We start from the raw sequence: 22,310 nt of genomic DNA on the forward strand, positions 1-22,310 counted from the left end.
TGTCCTGGCAGTGCCAACAGGAGCAGTGGCCATTGCTAGGACCGCAGCAATTCCCAGAGGGAATCATGCTGTGATGTAGCTGGAGTTCAAGCAAAGTCCTAGCGGCCACACAGCCATTAGTTGGCCACTTAAGGACCTCAATTGTTCCATGGTTGGGTGGCCCTCCAGATATCGCTTCTACTGTTGGTAAAGTTGCAGCAGGACCAGGGTGAATGGGTAGGCATCCAGAATGGCACCCGGTTTTGGGGAGGGCAGGGTTTGGCCTGGTCGGGGAGTGGTGGCTAAAATTCAGCCATTTAACTCTGTTCATCTCTCCACAGATGCTGTCTGCCCTGATGAGTATTTCCAACATTTTATGTTTTGATTTTAGATTTCAGGCAACTGAAATAACTTACTTTTCTGTTTGTGTCTGACCCATGCTAACTTCCCAACAGGAAGCCTACTATAATTACATTTAAAGCTCTAACTGAAGAAGGATTAAAAAGATGCCTATAATCTACCAATATGCCATTGTCTTCTGAAATTGTTCTCTCCTGCAGGTATAACACTTACTATAAGAAGGATATTCAGATCTGGATACATAATCTGACAACATGCACAACTATAATAGAACAATGGCTTTTAGTTCAAAATCTGTGGATTTATCTGGAAGCTGTCTTTGTTGGAGGGGATATTGCCAAACAACTGCCACAGGTAATTTATAAATGTAACCTCGATATATAAGCTGATTTCATGCTTCTTGGCCACTTTTCTAATTCCAGCAGAATCAATTCGAAATGTGGCATAGAAATGTTTTGGTGCCATGACTATTTTAATAGGTGCTTGCTGGTGTTGCACTTTCAAAACAGTTTCACTGCAATTATCAGTGGTCTGGTAGAGCTCTCTGTTGGACTGGAAGATGTAATATGAACATCCAATAAGGCGGGTGGTTGGGGGCAGGGTGCGGTGGCAGAAGGAACAAGTCCAGAGGAACACTGCACAGGATACCCATAGGAATCAGCAGAAATATTTTACAAAGGCTAATGAATAGGATGACTACTCGAACCTGGGTGCAGCATTGTCAACCTGGGAGAATGTTATTACGGTTGTCCCACAGGGATCTATTTTGTCACCTCTTTTTTTTAATAATTCCATAAATGGATCCGGAGTTAGGCGTCACAAGCAAAATGGCTAAATGAATACTTGATACAAAGGTAATGCAGGTGGTTAATCCCAAAGCCATGGGAAGATTTGAATGTACTTGGGAATTGGGAAGGCAGGGTAGCAGATAAAATTCAATGTAGAGAAATGCAAAATGCTTCACATGGGGAGAAAAAATATAGGAAAGAACTATTACTTAATTTGGAAAGAAAATAATGTGCATGGAAAATCAAAGAGCCTTATTGATTGCAAATTGAAGTGATTAGAACAATGGCAGTATGTAAAGCAAATATGTTGTTGGAATGTAGTAGATTAATATTGAGCTAAACAATGAATTAATCCTGCCACTTCATAAATTGTTGGTGTGAATGCATTTGGAATATTATGTTCAGTTCTTAACAACACAGTGTAGAATTAATATTGCAATTATTGAAATGATACAGAAGAAAGCAAGCAGAATGAAAGAATTGCATTATGAAGGGTGATTTTGTCAATTAGTCAATCATTTCAATTGGGCATGTTCTCACTAAGCATACAAACCTAAGAATTAGGAGCAGGAGTAGGCCATTCAATCCTTCAATCCTGCTCCACCATTCAATAGGTCATGGCTGATCTGATTGTGACTGCAATTCCATTTCCCTGTCTGCTTCCCATAACCCTTGACAGCCATGTTGATCAGAAATCTATCTAACTCAGCCTTGAATACCTTCAATGCCCCCGTCTCCACTACTCTCTGGGCAAGAGAATTCCAGATTAACAATCCTCTAAGGAAAACAAAAATTGTCCTCATCTCCATCCTATTTCTAGACTCCCCCAGATGGAGAAGACTGTAAATGAAAACACTGAAAGGTGTATGATCCACTCAGGGTGATGTGTGACTTGGAGTGACCATGACAAACTTATCAATCCTCATGTTTCCTAACCAGTCTGCAGCCGGTGACTCAATTGACCATGGTATCCAGCGTCAATCACCCAGCAGGGTGGGTCTGCCCTCATCTGGTTCCTTTCCTGCCTATCCAGCCATAACCAAATAATAAATTGAAATGGCTTCTCTCCCATCATGTTACTGATAGTTGTATATTGCAGCCTGGAGCTATGAACAGTGATGGTAGAAGCTCCAACATTCTCTCCATCACATGCTGACCAGGGACCTCTCCTGCTCTTACTGCTTGTCATTGGCATATGTTAGAAGGATTTATAGGTTGATATTACACTTGTTTGGCTGCGTTATGTACACAACATCCTTGACCATGAAGTCCTGAAGTGGAACTTGGACCCAGATCTTCTGGTTTAGAGACAGAGATGCTAGCACTGCAACCACAAGACCTCCCCATGATACCATTGCAGTTCATATTTTTTCAGAGCTTTATAGTTGATGAATTGTACCAATATTTTTCTAGGAAGCAAAACGTTTTCAAAATGTTGATAAATCATGGATAAAAATTATGCAACGAGCCCATGAAATTCCAACTGTCGTCCAGTGTTGTGTGGGAGATGACACGATGGGACAGCTTCTACCCCACTTAAATGAACAACTGGAGGTTTGCCAAAAATCCCTAACAGGGTAAGAAAGTCAGATACGGTATAATACTTGCATGTTGCATATCCAGAAGTGTGGCATGCAATCAATGAGATATAAGCAAATTGGCATAGGGTAACTAATATCAGAGAGTTGAATGCATGACTCAAAGATTGGTGTGTGACAAATGGGTTTCAATTCATGGGGCATTGGCAGCAGTACTGGGGAAAGATGGAGCTGTAACATTGGAATGACATTCACTTGAACTGCAACAAGACCAGAGCCCTGCCACATCATGCAACCAGGTCTGTAGAGAGGCTTTAAATTAAACAGTTGGGGGATATTTAGAAAATTAACGAGAAATGACAAGACAACAGCGCAATGTAGCAATTCAGGGAAAATAATAGGAAAAGGTGGAACGTACAAATTTGTGTGTGCACCTGCCAAAAGGATCAGACTAGTGAAAAATTATAAAAAGACAGATTTAAAGGCCCGTTATCTGAATGCATGCAGTATTCATAACAACATGGTTGAGTTTATAGCACAAATAGAAATAAATGGTTATGATATGACAGCAATTACTGAGATGGTTGTTGCAAAGTGATTAAGGCTCGAAACTAAATATTCACGTGTATTTGACATTTAGGAAGGATAGGAAGAAAGGAAGAGGAGGTAGTGTAGCTCCATTGGTAAAAGATAAGATTAGTAGAGCACTGAGAAATGCTATTGGCTTGGAATATCAAGATGCAGAATCAGAATTACCTGGAAAAACTCAGCAGGTCTGGCAGCATCGGCGGAGAAGAAAAGAGTTGACGTTTCGAGTCCTCATGACCCTTCGACAGAACTTGAGTTCGAGTCCAGGAAAGAGCTGAAATATAAGCTGGTTTAAGGTGTGTGTGTGGGGGGCGGAGAGATAGAGAGACAGAGAGGTGGAGGGGGTTGGTGTGGTTGTAGCGACAAACAAGCAGTGATAGAAGCAGATCATCAAAAGATGTCAACAACAATAGTACAATAGAACACATAGGTGTTAAAGTTAAAGTTGGTGATATTATCTAAACGAATGTGCTAATTAAGAATGGATGGTAGGGCACTCAAGGTATAGCTCTAGTGGGTTTTTTTTTTATTTTATATAATGGAAATAGGTGGTTTGGCTGGAGATAAGGAATACAAAAAGAAAGAAGTCACTGGCAGGAGTAGTTTATAAGCCCCCTAACAGTAGAACAGAGTATACATGAAGAAATAATTGAGGTTTGTGAGAAAGATACAGCAATAATCATTGGTGATTTTAATCTTCATATAGACTGGATGAATCAAATTGGCAAAAGCAGCCTTGAAGATGAGTTCGAAGAGTGTATTTGGGACAGTTTGTTAGGACAATACATTCTAGAACCCACCAGGGAACAGGCTAGACCTGGTGATTTGTAATGAGACAGTGTGAATTAATGATCTCATAATAAAGGATCCTCTAGGTAAAAGTGACCATAACATGATAGAATTTCACATTCACTTTGAAGGGTGAAAAATTTTAGCCTGAGACTAGTATCTTAAACTTAACAAAAGGCAATTAGAAAGGCATGAAGAATGAGTTGGCTGGACTCAACTGAGGAAATGTATTGCAGGTAAGATCATAAGAAATAGGAGCAGGAATGGGCCATGTGGCCGAATGAGCCTGCTCCGCCATTCAATAAGATCATGGCTGATCTGATTGTGGCCTTACATCCACTTTCCTGCTTGTCCTCCATAACCCTTGACTCCCATGTTGATCGAAAATCTGTCAACTCAGCCTTGAATACATTCAATGACCCAGCCTCCATTACTTTCTGTAGACGAGAATTCCAAAGGCAAATGACCCTCAGATGAAGAAATTCCTCCTCACCTTCATGTTAAATGGGTGGGACCTTATTTTTAAACTGCTCCCCCCAGTTCTAGATTCCTCAACAAGAGAAAACATCCCCCCACACAGTCACAGACACACCTACTTTCTTACACTGTCCACCCCCCACACGCAGTTGATCACTCTCCCCTGCCCCGCACACACATACACTCACTATCTCCCCCCGGCACACACTCTCACTCACTCTCTCTACGCACACACATGCACGCTGACTCACTGACTCCCTCCCCTCTACACACACATGCCCAATTACTCTCTTCTCTCCACAAGCGCAAACACACACACATACACACAATTACTCTCTCTCCCCAGTCACTCACTAGTGAGCTTCTCTGCAGCAAACATGGGAAAGGAATGACCTGTGACTGGAGGAGCAGCCCCTTGCAAAATCTTGAGTTAACCTGCATTTTGAACTTATCAGCCTGACATGCTGATTTTTAAACAGTGGCTTGGGGGGCCATATAGAGGGGCTTTGGGGGCTGCATTGAGGCCCATGGCTTGCCAGTTGGACAAGCCTGCTTTAAAAGCGTTTAATGTCTGTTTTTACATTTCTTGCTGTTTACTCTCATACTTTATTTTCCCTTTCTTAACCTTTTTCTTGGTCCACCTTTGCAGAGCTCTAAAATGCTCCCAATTCTCAGGCTTTCCATTTTCTTGGCAACTTTATATGGCCCTTCCTTTGATCAAATGCAATCTTTGATTTTTTTCATTAGCCCACAGCTAATGGAATGTGCATGAATGGAATGTATTTTTGTTGTAAACTATGTATTAGTTCTTTAAATGTTAGCCTTTGCCTATCTACCATCATACCTTTTAACATAGTTTTCCAATCTACCATAGCCAATTTTCCGCTCGTACCTTCATAGTTACCTTTGTTTAGGTTTAAGGCCCTAGTCTCTGATTGAACTACATTATTTTCAAACTTAATGTAAAATTCTATCATTTAATGATCACTCTTTCCTAAAGGCTCCTTCACATCAAGATAATTAATTAGCTCTTTTAAACTGCACAATACTAGATCTAAAATAGCCCTTTCCCTAGTTGGTTCTTCAAATATTGCTCTAAGAAACCATCTTGCATACATTCCAAGAAATCTTCCTCCAAAGCATTAGTGCTAATTAGTGTTATGGCACAGCCAATGGTAAATGCTGAGTTGTTCAAATTCCAACTGGAAACCTGAAACAACTGCCACAACTTGTTTTGTATTTTGTATAAATTTTGAGATGCATGTCTCAAATTCAGTAGTAATAGGTTTTTAGAAAACTAGATTAAACATTTATAAATAAGAGAAATTATTTTAAGCACATACCTAAGTCTACAAAATACTACTATAATGATTTCTAAATCCCCTACTTAATCTGACTCCTAGTTACACTTTCATTAAGGCCAGTAAGACACATAGATTTTAAAAGACCCAGGCAAAGAAACATGATACCCTGAAAATCCAATTCCAAGTGAGTTTCCTTAACTTCAATTCTTTGTAGACAGCAGCTTGAGGCATAGATGCTGAAGGCTTTGCACACTTATTAGATATTAAAATGCCCACTCCTACACACAGCTTTCACTTCTTTATACATATTTTCCCCTTTGAATGCAAATTATCATTGCTTTACTATGCCTTTGGAATTTTCTTTTCTGATCATAAAAATTTAGCATAGTACCCATTTTACCACTAATCTTTAGGAAAAAATACACTGGCCAGGATTTTTCTGTCATTGGGTGGGCTCGGTGGGGGCGGATGGGAGTGCTTGGAAAGCTGACCGCCGCCCGTGATAGGGGCCTGACTAGGTCATGGGGCGGGGGGAGGGCGAGCACATAAGTTCGCACATGCACTCAAGTGTGCGCAGAAGAAGCCCCCAGAGGCACAGAGCTGCCTCAGAGAGTTGAAGGGTTTAAAAACTAAAAATAAACATCTGTAAAATGTTACAAAACATGTCCCCTCATGTGACACATGAGCAGGGACATGTTATTAATTCGATACTAAAATTTTTGTTTAATTTTTAATAGCTGTTGGAAACATCATCCCACACATGGATGAGGCTTCCTAAAAAATCCAAAGGCCGCTTGGCCTTTTCGCTTGCTTGCCAACCACAAGGCTGCACAGGCAGTGAAAATTTTAATTCAATTATTACTTTAATGGCCTTAATAGGCCTTTTATTTGTTGTTGGGTGGGCTGCCGACTCCTGCACACACCAACCGACTGAAATATCGCTTAAGTGTGCGATAATTTCGGGACGCTCACCCGACAGCATTGCTGATAATTTTACGGTCATTTGGATTGGGTGCGCGCCCATCTGACGAGCTATAAATTCTGGCCATATAGACACAGATGCCACTATTTTACAATAAATTCCAATAAAATTATTATATCTTCCTGACATTCCCCTCCTCATTGAAAATGAACTGTAATAATTTAAAAAGATGGCTTCATTTTTATTAACCCATCTTATATGATCTCCTATACTTATTTATATATTTATACTATTACATTACCAGATGCATGCATTAACATAACAATACATATATACAAATCCTTTGTATCAATAGAAAACATTTCAGTTCAATGTCCAGGTTTTTAAATGTCCAATTTTCCCTTTAAGCTTCAACTCTTGAAAATGCATCTGCAATCAGACATTCTCAAACCGCTACATGTATAATCTGTAGATTAAATGTTTTCAGTAATAAATTTCATCCGAATGTCTCAAAATGTGCCCAGAAATTTTAAAAGATTGTGGTATATATAAACAATTGTTTCTGACTAATTCGTTTGCAATATAAATCTCAAAATGCTGCAATGCTTTGCTTGCAGCTCTTATTAGTTAATTAGATAACTGGCTTAAACAGGTTTTCAGAGGCTAGATTTAGAGAGTATTAAAACAAGCCACCTTACAGTGCTGGCTTTGAGCTGCAAAAGAGTGCTGAAGTTGGGGTTTGGTGACTGAGGGAATTTCTATTTAAAGTCTAGTCTTTCTTTAATTTAGTAATTAACTAAAAGTTGCTGTTTGGATTTGAGGAAGGTGAGTTTTAGGCCAGCTTTAAAACAGGGTTTACACAGGCTCTGCTTGCAGCGACAACTAGTTAATTAGATAACTGGCTTAAACAGACTTTCAGAGGCGAAATTCAGAGTTTAAAAACAGGCCATCTTTAAAGTGCTGACTTTGTCTGCACTGGAGTGCTGCTTTGGGCTGCAGTAGAGTGCTAAATTTGGAGTTTGGTGACTGAGGGAGATCGGTGAGGAGGAAACGAGGTGATCCTTTGAGTACCGTGAATACGGTCAGGTAAGTATTTACTGCTTTTATCATTTATAGTTTTTAAGGTCTTATTTTGTGGTTCATCGCTTGTAAGGGCTATCATCTGTAACAACAAAGAGCACAGAAGAAGGGCCCTAGAGTAATTGATATTATTTGATATTAAGTATCTTCTAAAAGGTTTAATTTAATTTAAAGGACTAAGTCATGGCAGGAGAGTTCAAAGCCGTAGTGTGCTCCTCCTGCTCTATGTGGGAAGCCAGGAACATTTCCAGTGCTCAGGGCCAGCATGGGCACGATTCCAGCTGCAGCTCCTGGAAGCCCGGGTTTTGGACCTGCATGATGGCTGGGGACACTGTGGAGCATCCGTGAGGTGGAGAGTATCATGGATAGCACGTATATGGAGGTGGTCACACAGCAGGCTAAGACTCCACAGGCAGGAAGGGAATGGGTGACCACCAGGCAGAGCAAGAGGACTAGGCAGGCAGTACAGGAATTTCCTGTGGCTATTCCCCTGCAAATCAGATATACCGCTTTGGATACTATTGGGGGGGGAATGTCCTCTTAGGGGAAAGCAGCAACAGCCAAATTTGTTGCACCATGGTTGGCTCTGCTGCACAGGGGAGGAGTAAGAAGTGTGGAAATGCAATAGTTATACGGGATTCAATTGGAAGGGAAATGGATAGGCATTTCTGTGACCGCAAAAGAGACTCCAGGATGGTATGTTGCCTTCCTGGTGCTAGGGTCAAGGATATCTCAGAGCGGCTACAGGACATTCTGAAGGAAGGCGGGGGGTGAACAGACAGTGGTCGTGGTACACATTGGTACAAACGACAAAGGTGAAAAAAGGGATGAGGTCCTAAAAGCAAAATATAGGGAGTTAGGAAGTAAGTTGAAAAGGAGGATCTCAAAGGTAGTGATTTCAATACTACTACCAGTGCCACCTGCTAGTCAGAGTAGAAATAGCAGGATATATCGGATGAATACGTGGCTGAAGACGTGCTGTGAGGGGTAGGGTTTCAGATTCCTGGGACATTGGGACTGGTTCTGCAGGAGGTGGGACCAGTACAAACTGGACAGGTTACACCTGGGCAGGACTGGGTCTGATGACCCAGGGGGAATATTTGGTAGAGTGGTTGGGGAGGGTTTAAACTAAAATGGCAGGGGGATGGGAACCTATGCAAGGAGTCAGAGGAGGGAGAATCAAGGACAAGAATAAAAGACAGAAAGGGGAATAAAAAAAAGTGATAGAGAAATCAAGGGCAAGAATTAAACAGGGCCTCAGTGAAAAATTGTGGGAATGGGACAAGTAATGTTAAAAAGACAAGCCTTAGGGCTTTGTGCCTTAACGCGAGGAGCATTCGCAATAAAGTGGATGAATTAACCGTGCAAATGGATGTTAACAGGTATGATATAGTCGGGATTACGGAAACATGGCTGCAGGGTGACCAGGGATGGGAACTGAATATCCAGGGATATTCAGTATTTAGGAAGGACAGACAAAAAGGAAAAAGCAGTGGAGTTGCATTGCTGGTTAAAGAGGAAATTAACGCAATAGTGAGGAAAGATATTAGTTCTGATGATGTGGAATCTGTATGGGTGGAGCTGAGAAACACTAAGGGGCAAAAAACATTAGTGGGTGTTGCATATAAACCCCCAAACTGTAGTGGTGATGTTGGGAATAGCATTAAACAGAAAATTAGAGATGTATGTAATAAAGGAACATCTGTAATAATGAGTGACTTTAATCTGCATATACATTGGTCAAATCAAATTAGTAACAATACTGCTGAGGAGGAATTCCTGGAGTGTATACGGGATGGTTTTCTGGACCAATATGATGAGGAACCAGCTAGAGAACAGGCCATCCTAGACTGGGTATTGTGTAATGAGAAAGGAATAATTGGCAACCTAGTTGTGTGAGGCCCCTTGGGGATGAGCAACCATAATATGATAAAATTCTTCATCAAGATGGAGAGTGATGTAATTGATTCTGAGACAAGGGTCCTGAATCTTAATAAAGGAAATTACGATGGTATGAGACACGAGTTGGATTGGGAAATGTTACTTAAAGGGATGGTGGTGGATAGGCAATGGCCAATGTTCAAAGAGCACAAGGGTGAACTGCAACAATTATTGATTCCTGTCTGGCGCAAAAGAAAATAGGAAAGGTGGCCAAACCATGGCTTACAATGGAAATTAGAGATAGTATTAAATCCAAGGAAGAGGCATACAAATTGGCCAGAAAAAACAACAGACCTGAGGATTGGGAGCAGTCTAGAATTCAGCAAAGGTAGACCAAGGGATTAAAAAAGAAGGGGAAAATAGAGTACGAGAGTATGCTTGCGGGGAACATAAAAACTGATGGTAAAAGTTTCTATAGGTATGTGAAGAGAAAAAGATTGTTGAAGACAAATGTAGGTCCCTTACAGTTAAAAAAAGTAATTTATAATTGGGAACAAAGAAATGGCTGACCAGCTAATTACATACTTTCGTTCTGTCTTCACAAAGGAGGACACAAAAAACATAACAGAAATGTTGGGGAACACAGAGTTTAGTGAGAGGGAGGAGCTGAAAGGAATCAGTATTATTAGGGAAATGGTGTTGGAGAAATTGATGGGATTGAAGGCCGATAAATCCCCAGGGCCTGATAATCTACATCCCAGAGTACTTAAGGAAGTGGCCATAGAAATAGTGGATGCATTGGTGGTCACCTTCCCAGATTCTATAGACTCTGGAACAGCTCCTACAAATTGCAAGGTAGCTAATGTAACCCCAATACTTAAAAAGGGAGGTAGGGATAAAACAGGGGATTATAGACCAGTCCGCCTAACGTCGGTAGTGGGGAAAATTCTAGAGTCCATTGTTAAAGATTTAATAGCTGAGCATTTGGAAAACAGTGACAGAATTGGACAGAGTCAGCATGGATTTACGAAAGGGAAATCATGTTTGACAAATCTACTGTATTTTTTTGAGCATGTAACTAGTGGATTTAATGAGGGGGAGCCAGTGGATATGGTTTATTTGGACTTTCTGAAGGCTTTCGACAAAGTCCCACATAAGAGATTGGCATGTAAAATTAAAACGCATGGAATTGGGTGTAGTATATTGAGATGGATAGAAAACTGGTTGGCAGACAGGAAACAAAGAGTGGGAATAAACAGGTCTTTTTCCAAATGGCAGGCAGTGCCTAGTGGAGTTCCACAGGGATCAGTGCTGGGTCCCCAGCTAGTCAGAATATATATAAATGATTTAGATAAGGGAACTAAATGTAATATCTCCAAATTTGCAGATGACACAAAGCTGAATGGGAGAGTGAGCTGTGAGGAGGATGCAGAGATACTTCAGTATGATTTGGACAAGCTGAGTGAGTGGGCAAATGCATGGCAGATGCAGTATAATGTGGGTAAATGTGAGGTTATCCACTTTGGTAGCAAAAACAGGAAGGCAGATTATTATCTGAATGGTTATAAAGTGAGAGAGGGGAATGTGCAATGAGACTTGGTTGTCCTCATACACCAGTCGCTGAAGGTAAGCATGCAGATGCAGCAGGTGGTAAAGAAGGCAAATGGTATGTTGGCCTTCATAGAGAGAGGATTTGTGTACAGGAGAAAGGATGTTTTGCTGCAATTGTACAGGGCCTTGGTGAGTCCACACCTGAAATATTGTGTGAAGTTTTGGTCTCCTTATCTGCTCTTGAGGGAGTGCAGCGAACGTTTACCCGACTGATTCTTGGGATGGCGGGGCTGACATATGAGGAGAGATTGAGTCGGTTTGCATTATATTTGCTGGAGCTCGGAAGAATGAGGGGGTATCTCATATAAACCTTTAAAATTCTAACAGTGCCAGACCTGGTAGATGCAGGAAGGATGTTCCCAATGGTAGGGGAGTCCAGAACCAGAGGTCACAGTCTGAAGATATGGGGTAGACCATTTAGGACTGAGATGAGGAGAAATTTCTTCACCCAGAGAGTGGTGAGCCTATGGAATTCACTACCACAGAAAGTAGTTGAGGCCAAAGCATTGTATGTTTTCAGGAAGGAGTTAGATATAGCTCTTGGGGTGAAAGGGATCAAAGGATGGGAAGAAAGCGGGAGCAGGCTATTGAGTTAGATGATCAGCCATGATCATAATGAATGGCGGAGCAGGCTCGAAAGGCTGAATGGCCTACTCCTGCTCCTATTTTCTAAATTTCTATGTTAACACCAAACCCAATCATTGAATATCTTCTCTATTGTATATTCAACTTCCGTGAAAAATATCCTATTGGTTTTTCAATTCCATTTTAACCTTCTTGTAACATTATGGCCCCAACACCTATATCACTTGCATAAACAGCCGACTTAAATTGCTTGGGTACTGCCAAGACTGGTGTCATTGTTAATGCAATTTTCAACTGTCAAATGCCTTCTGACACTCCTGTGTCCATTAAAACGTCTTGCTCTTTTTTGATAGTTGTCAGTGGAGCAATCACATTGCTAAAACTTTGTCCAAATTTCTGATAAAACCCACTCATGCCAAGAAATCTCAAAACTTCTTGTTTTGTTGTAGGCATGGGGAGATCCAAGAAAACCTTGACTTTCATATCTCTTGGAGCCACCTTAACATGTCCAATGGTGTGGCCTAGATACGTAGCTTGTGTTTTTACAAATTCACTTTTAGCCAAGTTCACCACCAAATTAGCTTCTTGTAATGGAGTAAATAATTCTTCCAGACATTGTAAATGCTCCTCCCATGTCTGACTGAAAATTATCAAGTCGCCAATATAAACAACACAATTGCCCAGGCCTGCAATTACTTTGTTTCCCAGTCTTTGAAATGATGCAGGTGTATTTTTCATACCAAATGGCATGACTTTAAACTGATATAGTCCATCTGGTGTCACAAAAGCTGATGTCTTCTTTGATCTCTCCGATAATGGTACTTGCCAATATTCTTTTAGCAAGTCAATCATTGTAAGAAATTTTGATTGTCCCACTTTCTCAATACAATCTTGCAACCATGTATCGGATATGAATTTGCTTTTGTCACTGTATTCGCCTTTCGATAGTCCACACACAGTCTTTGTATTCCGTTTGGTTTTGGTACCAGCACAATAGGTGAACTCCAGTCACTGCAACTAGACTCAGTGGCCAGGATTCTCCCCTCAGCGATTTGGGGGCAGGGCCTGGTTGCCGAGGGGAAAATGACACGGGATGACGTCGGGAGGAATCCCCGACGTCATCCTGGGCCATTTAAATTTTTAGGAAGGCGGGCGAAATCAGCTGTCTGCCCACCGACCTGTCAATGGCCAATTGAGGCCATTGACAGGCTAGTTAAAGTACTTAAAGACCTGCTCGGCCAACCTTAAGGCTGGCAGGCAGGCCAGGAGCCCCAGCGGGCTTCTGATTAATCATGAAACTTTATCCACTGGCAGGATGAAGTTTCATGTCCGTTTTGTACAAAAATAATAAAGTTAATGTTCTCTTTATTAACATATCCCATCTCATGTGACATTGTCACATGAGGGGGACATGCTAATAATATTTTTATTTTTCTGTTTTTTACACTGTCACTAATCTCCCTGCGAAAGAGCGCACCGATGGGAAATCCCTCCCCCCACCACACAGGAAGCACATAGCGCTTCCCATCGGGGATGCCTCTGGGCGGGCCTTAATTGGCCCGGCCACTTAAAATGGTGGTGTGCCCTGTTTTAGTGGCAGGGGTCGGCTGCCTAGCCAGTGGGGCCCGCCTGCCGTCCAAGGGCACGATTCTGCCCAATGATATCATTTTGAAGGATTAATTCAATTTCTTTCTGTACTTGTGATAACTTTGCCGGCTTTAATCTGTAACAATGTTGCCTTAGCAAAGATGAAACTTCTACAGACACATGCCTGCGATCGGCTGTGCACCGCCATATTGCGTGGACAGGCCAATCAAAGTATTAAAACAGGGATAGTTCGGGAGAGAGAGATTAAAACAGAGACTTTAGGAGAGAGAGGTTAAACAACAAGACTTGGCTGAGAGGCAGGAAGCAGAGGGTGACAGTAGAGGGATGTTTCTGTGACTGGAAGTCTGTTTCCAGTGGGGTTCTACAGGGCTTGGTGCTGGGATACTTGCTGTTTGTGGTGTACATAAATGATTTGGACTTAAATGTAGGGGGCATGATCAAGAAGTTCACGGATGACACGAAGCTTCGTCAGGTGGTAAATAGTGAGGAGGATAGCCGTAAACTGCAGGAGGACACCAATGGACTGGTCAGGTGGTAAATGGAATTCAACCTGGAAAAGTGTGAGGTAATACACTTGGGGAGGGCTAGCAAGGCAAGGGATTACATAATGAATGGTAGGACCCTGGAGAGTACTGAAGGTCGGAGGGACCTTGGTGTGCATATCCACAGATCCCTGAAGATAGCAAGGCAGGTAGATAAGGTGGTGCAGAAGGCATATAGGATACTTACTTTTATTAGCCACAGCATAGAAGACAAGAGGAGGGAAGTTGTGAACTATATAAAATTCTGGTTAGGCCACACAGGTGTACAGGGGAGAAGCAGCTACCTCAATATGACTAAGGTGCAGTGCCGAAGGAGGCTCTGACTTTCAAGGGAGACAGTCAACTATATATATCAGATGATTGGCCCTGAGATCTCTCCTAACTGTGTGGGTGGACACCCCATGCCAGCGGCTCTGCAGGTCACAGTTGCCCTCAACTTCTATGCCCCTGGCTCCTTCCAGGGCTCGGTGGGTGATCATTGCGGTGTCTCCCAATCAGCTGTCCCCACTTGTGTCAAGCAGGTCACAGATGCTCTGTTCAGCCATGCATTGACCTTCATCCACTTCCACTGTGACCAGGCAAGTCAGGCACAGTGAGCCAGAGGCTTCGCAGCCGTTGCCGGCTTCCCCCGTGTCCAGGGTGCTATAGACTGTACACATGTGGCCATCAAGGCACCTGCAGGAGAGCCCAGTGCCTTCCTCAAAAGGAAGGGCTTCCACTCCATGAACGTGCAGATAGTGTGTGATCACAGGATGCTGATTCTACAAGCCTGTGCAAGGTACCCTGGCAGCTCCCACGCACCTACATCCTCAGACACTCTCAGGTGCCAGGGTTCTTCAGTGCTCTGGCTCAGCTTGATGGATGGCTGTTGGGTGACAAGGGCTATCCCCTCAGAAAGTGGCTCATGGCGCCTCCCTGCCATCCAATATCAGAAGCTGAGCAGTGGTACAATAGGAGACACACCGCCGCAAGGGTTGTGGTGGAGAGAGCCATTAGTCTTCTCAAGATACGCTTCTGATGCCTTGACTGCTCAGGGGCACACTCCAGTACCCCCCAGATTGTGCCTTAGTGATAGTGGTTGCATGCTGTGCTCTCCACAATCTTGCGCTGGAAAGGGGAGAAGCAGTGGGCGATGAAGACGTTGATGCAGTGGATGCGGCTGTTCATAATGAGTCCAGCACTGATTCTGGGGATGAGGAAGCACAGGGGAATGATGAGGGGCTAAACGCTGACCTGGGACTACACCAAGGAGGCAGGGACACCCGGGAGACTTTAATCCAATGAACCTTCAACTAACTCCACACAAGTGGATCAGGAGGACCAGCCTTGCTTGGTGCTTCCATACTCGGCACTTAAGTGCTAAATCTGCCATTTCATCAGCTGCAACTAGGGGCTTTGGACATAAACTTCAATGTCCACTCAAACGCTCATGATATGTATGTAAGATATACAAATGCAGAACAAAGGAGCCACCCTCAGCCATGGTAACACATCTGGTTTTAATGTTCACCATCATAAGGTTACACAAAGTCCAAACAAAACGTTTTTCAAGCATAAACACAAAAGTGCCAGTGAGAAATCCGTGGTATGCCTAAGGTGCCTTATGCTGACGTTTACGGGTGCTATGTTTTGGTACCGCCCCATTGATCAGAGTGGCATCTGAGACAGTCTGCTGACTCTGCTGTCCTGTTGGCCTCAATGATATTGGCAATCATCCTCTGGCCCTTGGAGCCTGTGCTGGCCCCGCTTGGGAGGGATCTGCCAGGTCCACAACTGGCATCTCCCCAGTCGTCACAGCTTCACCCATTGAAGTGGTGACTGGGAGCGGGACGGAGCAGCTGTTGCCCTCATCCGGAGCACCGTGAGAGGAGCCCGCAGATACGACAGGCAGTTGCTCTGCTGACATGAGATCGCCCCAGACCTCCCTGCTCACCGTCAATGGATGGGCAACAAGCTGGGAAGCTTGCAGCCCACATCATCTCCCACATTGGCAATGACCAGCTGTGGCCAATGGCGTTGTGGGGGCTTGCAGGTCCGAGCGTAACCCCATGAGGCTCATTGCATTACTGATGCTCCGTGTGGACTCCTCCACCGTGGACACCAAGTGAAGCATGGCATCAGGTCAAACATGGGCAAGGAAACCTCCTGCTGATTACCACGTACCGCCCTCCCTCAGCTGATGAAGCAGTACTCCTCCATGTTGAACATCACTTGGAGGAAGCACTGAGGGTGACAAGGGCACAGAATGTACTCTGGGTGGGGGACTGCAATATCCATCACCAAGAGTGGCTCGGTAGCACCACTACAGACCGAGCTGGCTGAGTCCTAAAGGATGTAGCTGCTAGACTGGGTCTACAGCAAGTGTTGAGGGAACCAACAAGAGGGCAAAACATACTTGACCTCATCCTCACTAACCTGCCAGCCGCAGATGGATCTATCCATAACAGTATCGGTAGGAGTGACCACCGCACAGTTGTTGTGGAGAGGCTACCCTCCATCGTGTTGTGTGTCACTATCACCGTGATAAATGGGAGAGATTTTGAACAGACCGAGCAAATCAAGAGTGGGCATCCATGAGGTGCTGTGAGCCATCAGCAGCAGCAGAATATATTCGAGCACAATCTGTAATCTCATGGGCTGGCATATCCCCCACTCTACCATTACCATCAAGCCAGGGGATCAACCCTGGTTCAATGAAGAATGCAGGAGGGCATGCCAGGAGCAGCACCAGGTATACCTAAAAATGAGGTATCAACCTGGTGAAGCTATAATACAGGATTGCTTATGTGCCAAACAGTTTAAGCTGCAAGTGATTGACAGAGATAAGCGATCCCATAACCAACGGATCAGATCGAAGCTCTGCAGTCTTGCCACATCCAGTTGTGAATGGTGGTTGAAAATTAAATAACTCACTGGAGGAGGAGGCTCCACAAATATTCCCATCTTCAATGATGGGAGGGCCCAGCACATTAGTGCAAAAGATAAGGCTGAAGCATTTGCTACAATCTTCAGCCAGAAGTGCCGAGTAGATGATCCATCTGGTCACCAGCATCACAGATGCTAATCTTCAGCCAATTTGATTCACTCCACGTGACACCAGGAAATGGCTGAAGGCACTGGATAGTCAAAGGCTATGAGCTGTGACAATACTCCGGCAATAGTAGTGAAGACTTGTGCTCCAGAACTTGCCACGCCCCTAGCCAGGCTGTTCCAGTACAGCTACAATGGTGGCATCTACCTGGCTATGTGGAAAATTGCCCTGGTATGTCCTGTACACAAAACGCAGGACAAATCCAACCCGGCCAATTACCGCCCCATCAGTCTACTCTCGATCACCAGTAAAGAAATGGAAGGGGTTAACAACAGTGCTATCAAGTGGCACTTGCTTATTAATAACCTGCTCATTGATATCCAGTTTGGGTTCCACCAGGGCCACTCAACTCCTGATCTCATTACAGCTTTGGTTCAAACATGGACAAAAGAGCTGAACTGAGGTGAGGTGAGAGTGACTCCCATTGGCATCAAGGCCTCATTTGACCGAGTATAGCATCAAAGAACCCGAGCAAAACGAGTCAATGGGAATCGAGAAAAAACCCTCCGCTGGTTGGAGTCATACTTAACACAAAGGAAAATGGCTGTAGTTGTTAGAAGTCAGTCATCTCAGCTCCAGGACATCTTTGCAGGAGTTCTTCAGGTTAATGTCCTCAGGCCAACCATCTTCAGCTGCTTCATCAATGACCTTCCTTCCATCATAAAGTCAGAAGTGGGGATGTTCACTGATGAGTGCACAATGTTCAACACCATTCATGACTCCTCAGATACTGAAGCAATCCATATCCAAATGCAGCAAGACCTGGACAATATCCAGGCTTGGGCTGACTAGTGGCAAGTAACATTTGCGTGACACTAATGCCAGGCAATTACCATCTCCAACAACAGAGGATCCAACCATCACCCCTTGACATTCATTGGCATTACCATCACTGAATCCGCCCCTGTCAACATCCTGGGGGTTACTATTGATCAGAAACTGAACTGAACTAACCATATAAATACTGTGGATACAAAAACTAGAAAGTGTGGGGGAGGGAAGGGTAAAACTCCAAGTAGTATTACTAATGGGAAACAAAGCAGCAGATTAGTGTGAGGAGGGGTAGATTCAACTTCATGGAAAATTATGAGAAAACTGAAAAGAAAGGAGAGCTCAAGAGAGGCTATTAAAGTCTCCAGAACACAAAATAGGACAGAGTGTTTGGAAACTAACTTCAAGCACATCAGATAAAGGGTTGACAATGAGAAAGGGGACGGGAAATACAGGACTGAAGGTGTTGTATCTGAATGCACGCAGTATACGAAGTAAGGTAAATGAGCTTGCGGCACAGATTGAAATTGGCAGGTATGATGTGGTGGGCATCACGGAGACAAGGCTGCAAGGGGATCAGGACTGGGAGCTAAATATCCAAGGATATTCATCTTATCGAAAAGATAGGCAGGTTGGCAGAGGGGGTGGGGTTGCTTTGTTAGTGAGAAATTAAATTAAATTGATAGCAAGAAATGACATAGGGTCAGATGATGTAGAATCTGTGTGGGTAGAGTTGAGGAACCGCAAAGGTAAAAGAACCATAAAGGGAGTTATGTACAGGCCTCCGAACAGAAGTCAGGATGTGGGGCACAAGATACACCAGGAGATAGAAAAGGCATGTAAGAAAGGCAAGGTTACAGTAATCATGGGGGATTTCAATATGCAGGTAGACTGGGAAAATCAATTTGGTAGTCGATCCCAAGAAAAGGAATTTGTGAAATGTCTATGAGATGACTTTTTGGAGCAGCTTGTGGTGGAGCCCACTAGGGAACAGGCAAATCTAGATTTAGTGATGTGTAATGAGGCAGATTTGATAAGGGAGCTTAAGGTGAGGGAACCCTTAGGAGGAAGTGACCACAATATGATAGAATTTACCCTGCAACTTGAGAGGAAAAAGCTGGAATCAGATGTAACAGTATTACAGTTGAATAAAGGCAACTACAGAGGCATGAGGGAGGAGCTGGCCAGAATTGATTGGGAGATGAACCTAGCAGGAAAGACAGTGGAACAGCAATGGCAGGAGTTTCTGGGAGTAATTTGGGAGACACAACAAAAATTCATCCCTAGAAAGAAGAAGCATACTAAAGGGAGGATGAGGCAACCATGGCTGACAAGGGAAGTCAGGGATAGCATAAAAGCTAAAGAGAAAGCATACAATGTGGTGAAGAGCAGTAGGAAGCAGGGGATTGGGAATCCTACAAAGACCAACAGAGGACAACTAAAAAAGAAATAAGGAGGGAGAAGATTGCATATGAGGGTAAACTAGCCAGTAATATCAAAGAAGATTGCAAGAGTTTTTTTTTAGATATAGAAAGGGTAAGAGAGACGCAAAAGTGGACATTGGGCTGCTGGAAAATGACGCTGGAGAAGTAGTAGTGGGAAACAAAGAAATAGCGGAGGAACTGAATAGGTACTTTGCGTCAGTCTTCATGGTGGAAGACATGAGTAACATCCCCAAAGTTCAAGAGAGTCGGGGGGCAGAGGTGAGTATGGTGGCCATTACCAAGGAGAAGGTGCTAAGAAAACTGAAAGGTCTGATGGTGGTTAAATTACCTGGACCAGATGGATTATAACTCAGAGTTCTGAAGGAGATAGCTGAAGAGATAGTGGAGGTGTTAGTGATGATCTTTCATGAATCACTGGAGTAAGGGAGGGTCCTAGAGGACTGGAAAATCGCTAATGTAACCCCGCTGTTTATGAAGGGAGTGAGGCAAAAGACCGGAAATTACAGGCCGATTAGCCTGACCTCGGTCGTTGGTAAGATTTTAGAGTCCATTATTAAGGATGAGATTTCAGAATACTTGGAAGTGCATGGTAAAATAGAGCAAAGTCAGCATGGTTTCATCAAGGGGAGGTCATGCCTGACAAATCTGTTAGAATTCTTTGAGGAGGTAACGAGTAGGTTAGACAAAGGAGAGCCAATGGATGTTATCTACTTAGACTTCCAGAAGGCTTTTGACAAGGTGCCGCACAGGAGGCTCCTCAGTAAGATAAGAGCCCATGGTGTTAGAGGCAAGGTACTAGCATGGATAGAAGATTGGCTGTCTGGCAGGAGGCAGAGAGTGGGGATAAGGGGGTCCTTCTCAGGATGGCAGCCGGTGACTAGTGGAGTTCCGCAAGGGTCAGTGTTGGGACCACAACTTTTCAATTTATACATTAATGATCTAGATGAAGGAACTGAGAGCATCCTGGCTAAGTTTGAGATGATACAAAGATAGTTGGAGGGACAGGTAGTATTGAGGAGGTGGGGAGGCTGCAGAAGGATTTGGACAGGTTAGGAGAATGGGCAAAGAATTGGCAGATGGACTACAGCATGGGCAAGTGTGAGATCATGCACTTTGGTAGGAAGAATAGAGGCGTAGACTATTTTCTAAATGGGGAGAGAATTCAGAAATATGGAGTACAAAGGGACTTGGGAGTCCTAGTCCAGGATTCTCTTAAGGTTAACTTGCAGGTTGAGCCAGTAATTAGGAAGACAAATGCAATGTTGGCATTTATTTCGAGAGGACTAGAATATAAAAGCAGCGATGTGCTGCTGAGGCTTTATAAGGCTCTGGTCAGACCACATTTAGAATATTGTGAGCAATTTTGGGCCCCATATCTCAGGAAGGATGTTCTGGCCCTGGAGAGCGTCCAGAGGTGGTTCACAAGAATGATCCCAGGAATGAAAGGCTTAACATATGAGGAATGTTTGAGGACTCTGGGTCTATACTCGATGGAGTTTAGAAGGATGAGGGGGGATCTGATTGAAACTTAAAGAATACTGAAAGGCCTGGATAGAGTGGACATGGGGAAGATGTTTCCATTAGTAGGAGAGACTAGGACCCGAGAGCACAGCCTCAGAGTAAAGGGAAGACCTTTTAGAACAGAGATGAGGAGAAACTTCTTTAGCCAGAGAGTGGTGAATCTATGGAATTCATTGCCACAGAAGGCTGTGGAGGCCAGGTCATTGAGTTTATTTAAAACTGAGATAGATAGATTCTTGATAGGTAAGGGGATCAAAGGTTATGGGGAGAAGGCGGGAGAAGGGGGTTGAGAAACTTATCAGCCATGATTGAATGGTGGAGCAGACTCGATGGGACGAATGGCCTAATTTCTGCTCCTATGTCTTATGGTCTTATGGTCTTAAAAACAGGTCAGGGGATAGGAATCATGCGATGAGTAACTCACCTCCTGAATCCCCAAAGCCTGTCAACCATCTACAAGAAGGCGCAAGTCAGGAGTGTGATTGAATTAATACTCACCACTTGCCTGGATGAGTGCAGCTTCCACAACACTTAAGATGCTTGACACCATCCAGGACAAAGTAGCCTGCTTGATTGGCATCACATCCACAAACATTCACTCCCTCCACCACTGACGCATAATAGCAGCAGTGCACACCATTTGCAAGATGCACTGCAGGAACTCCCCAAGGCTCTTTGGACAGCACTTTCTAAACCAATGACCACTGCTATGTAGAAAGATAAGGACAGCAGATAGATGAGAACACCACCACCTGGAAGTTCCCCTCCAAGTCACTCACCATCCTGACCTGGAAATACATCGCCGTTCCTTCAGTGTCACTGGGTCAAAATCCTGGAACTCCCTTCATAACAGCACTGTGGGTGTACCTACATCCCGTGGACTGCAGAGGCTCAAGAAAGCAGCTCACCACCACCTTCTCAAGGGCAGCTAAGGATGGGCAATAAATGCTGGCCCAGCCAATGAAGCCCGCATCCCATGAATGAAGTTTTAAAAAGCCTGGCATGCCAGGCAGTACGGCAGTGCAGGTAATAATCTGTCCCCTAGTTCTCTGACGAGTGCTTCCACATTCTGGTTGAGGATGTAAGTGCCAGGCATGAAGTCTTAAAACCACAGGATGGCAAAAGGAGGCCACCAGGAAGGTGTGGGCGGAGGTGGCAGCCCAGGTCAGCAGGTATGATGTGGTGTGCCGCACTTGGATACAGTGCTGCAAAAGGTATATGGACCTTCTTTGCTCCGCAAGGGTGAGTACTGAGTTGGCATGGAACTGTGTATAGATGTGCTAAGGGGTGTCAGGTTTGTAATCTTGTATATTGCTTCAGAACTTGTGAATATATGTTCACTTGCACTGTTTGGAAGTCTCCTGAATTCCATCTTGTTGCCAGTTGCTTCAATGTTCAAGATCATTTAAGGGTCTAGAGTGTGGGCCCCA

General features: G+C 43.8%; 1 protein-coding gene across 1 annotated transcript in view; it reads left to right on the forward strand.

The window, feature by feature from the left end:
• The window catches only part of LOC121278118 (dynein heavy chain 8, axonemal-like), a 2,067,071-nt gene that overhangs the window by 1,128,136 nt on the left and 916,625 nt on the right, over positions 1-22,310 (forward strand). The window contains 2 exon segments of the mRNA XM_041188205.1: positions 540-693; positions 2,541-2,704. Coding sequence (XP_041044139.1) covers positions 540-693; positions 2,541-2,704 — 318 coding nt within the window.

Source organism: Carcharodon carcharias, chromosome 5 (genome assembly GCF_017639515.1).
Source record: "Carcharodon carcharias isolate sCarCar2 chromosome 5, sCarCar2.pri, whole genome shotgun sequence".
NCBI lineage: Eukaryota > Metazoa > Chordata > Chondrichthyes > Lamniformes > Lamnidae > Carcharodon > Carcharodon carcharias.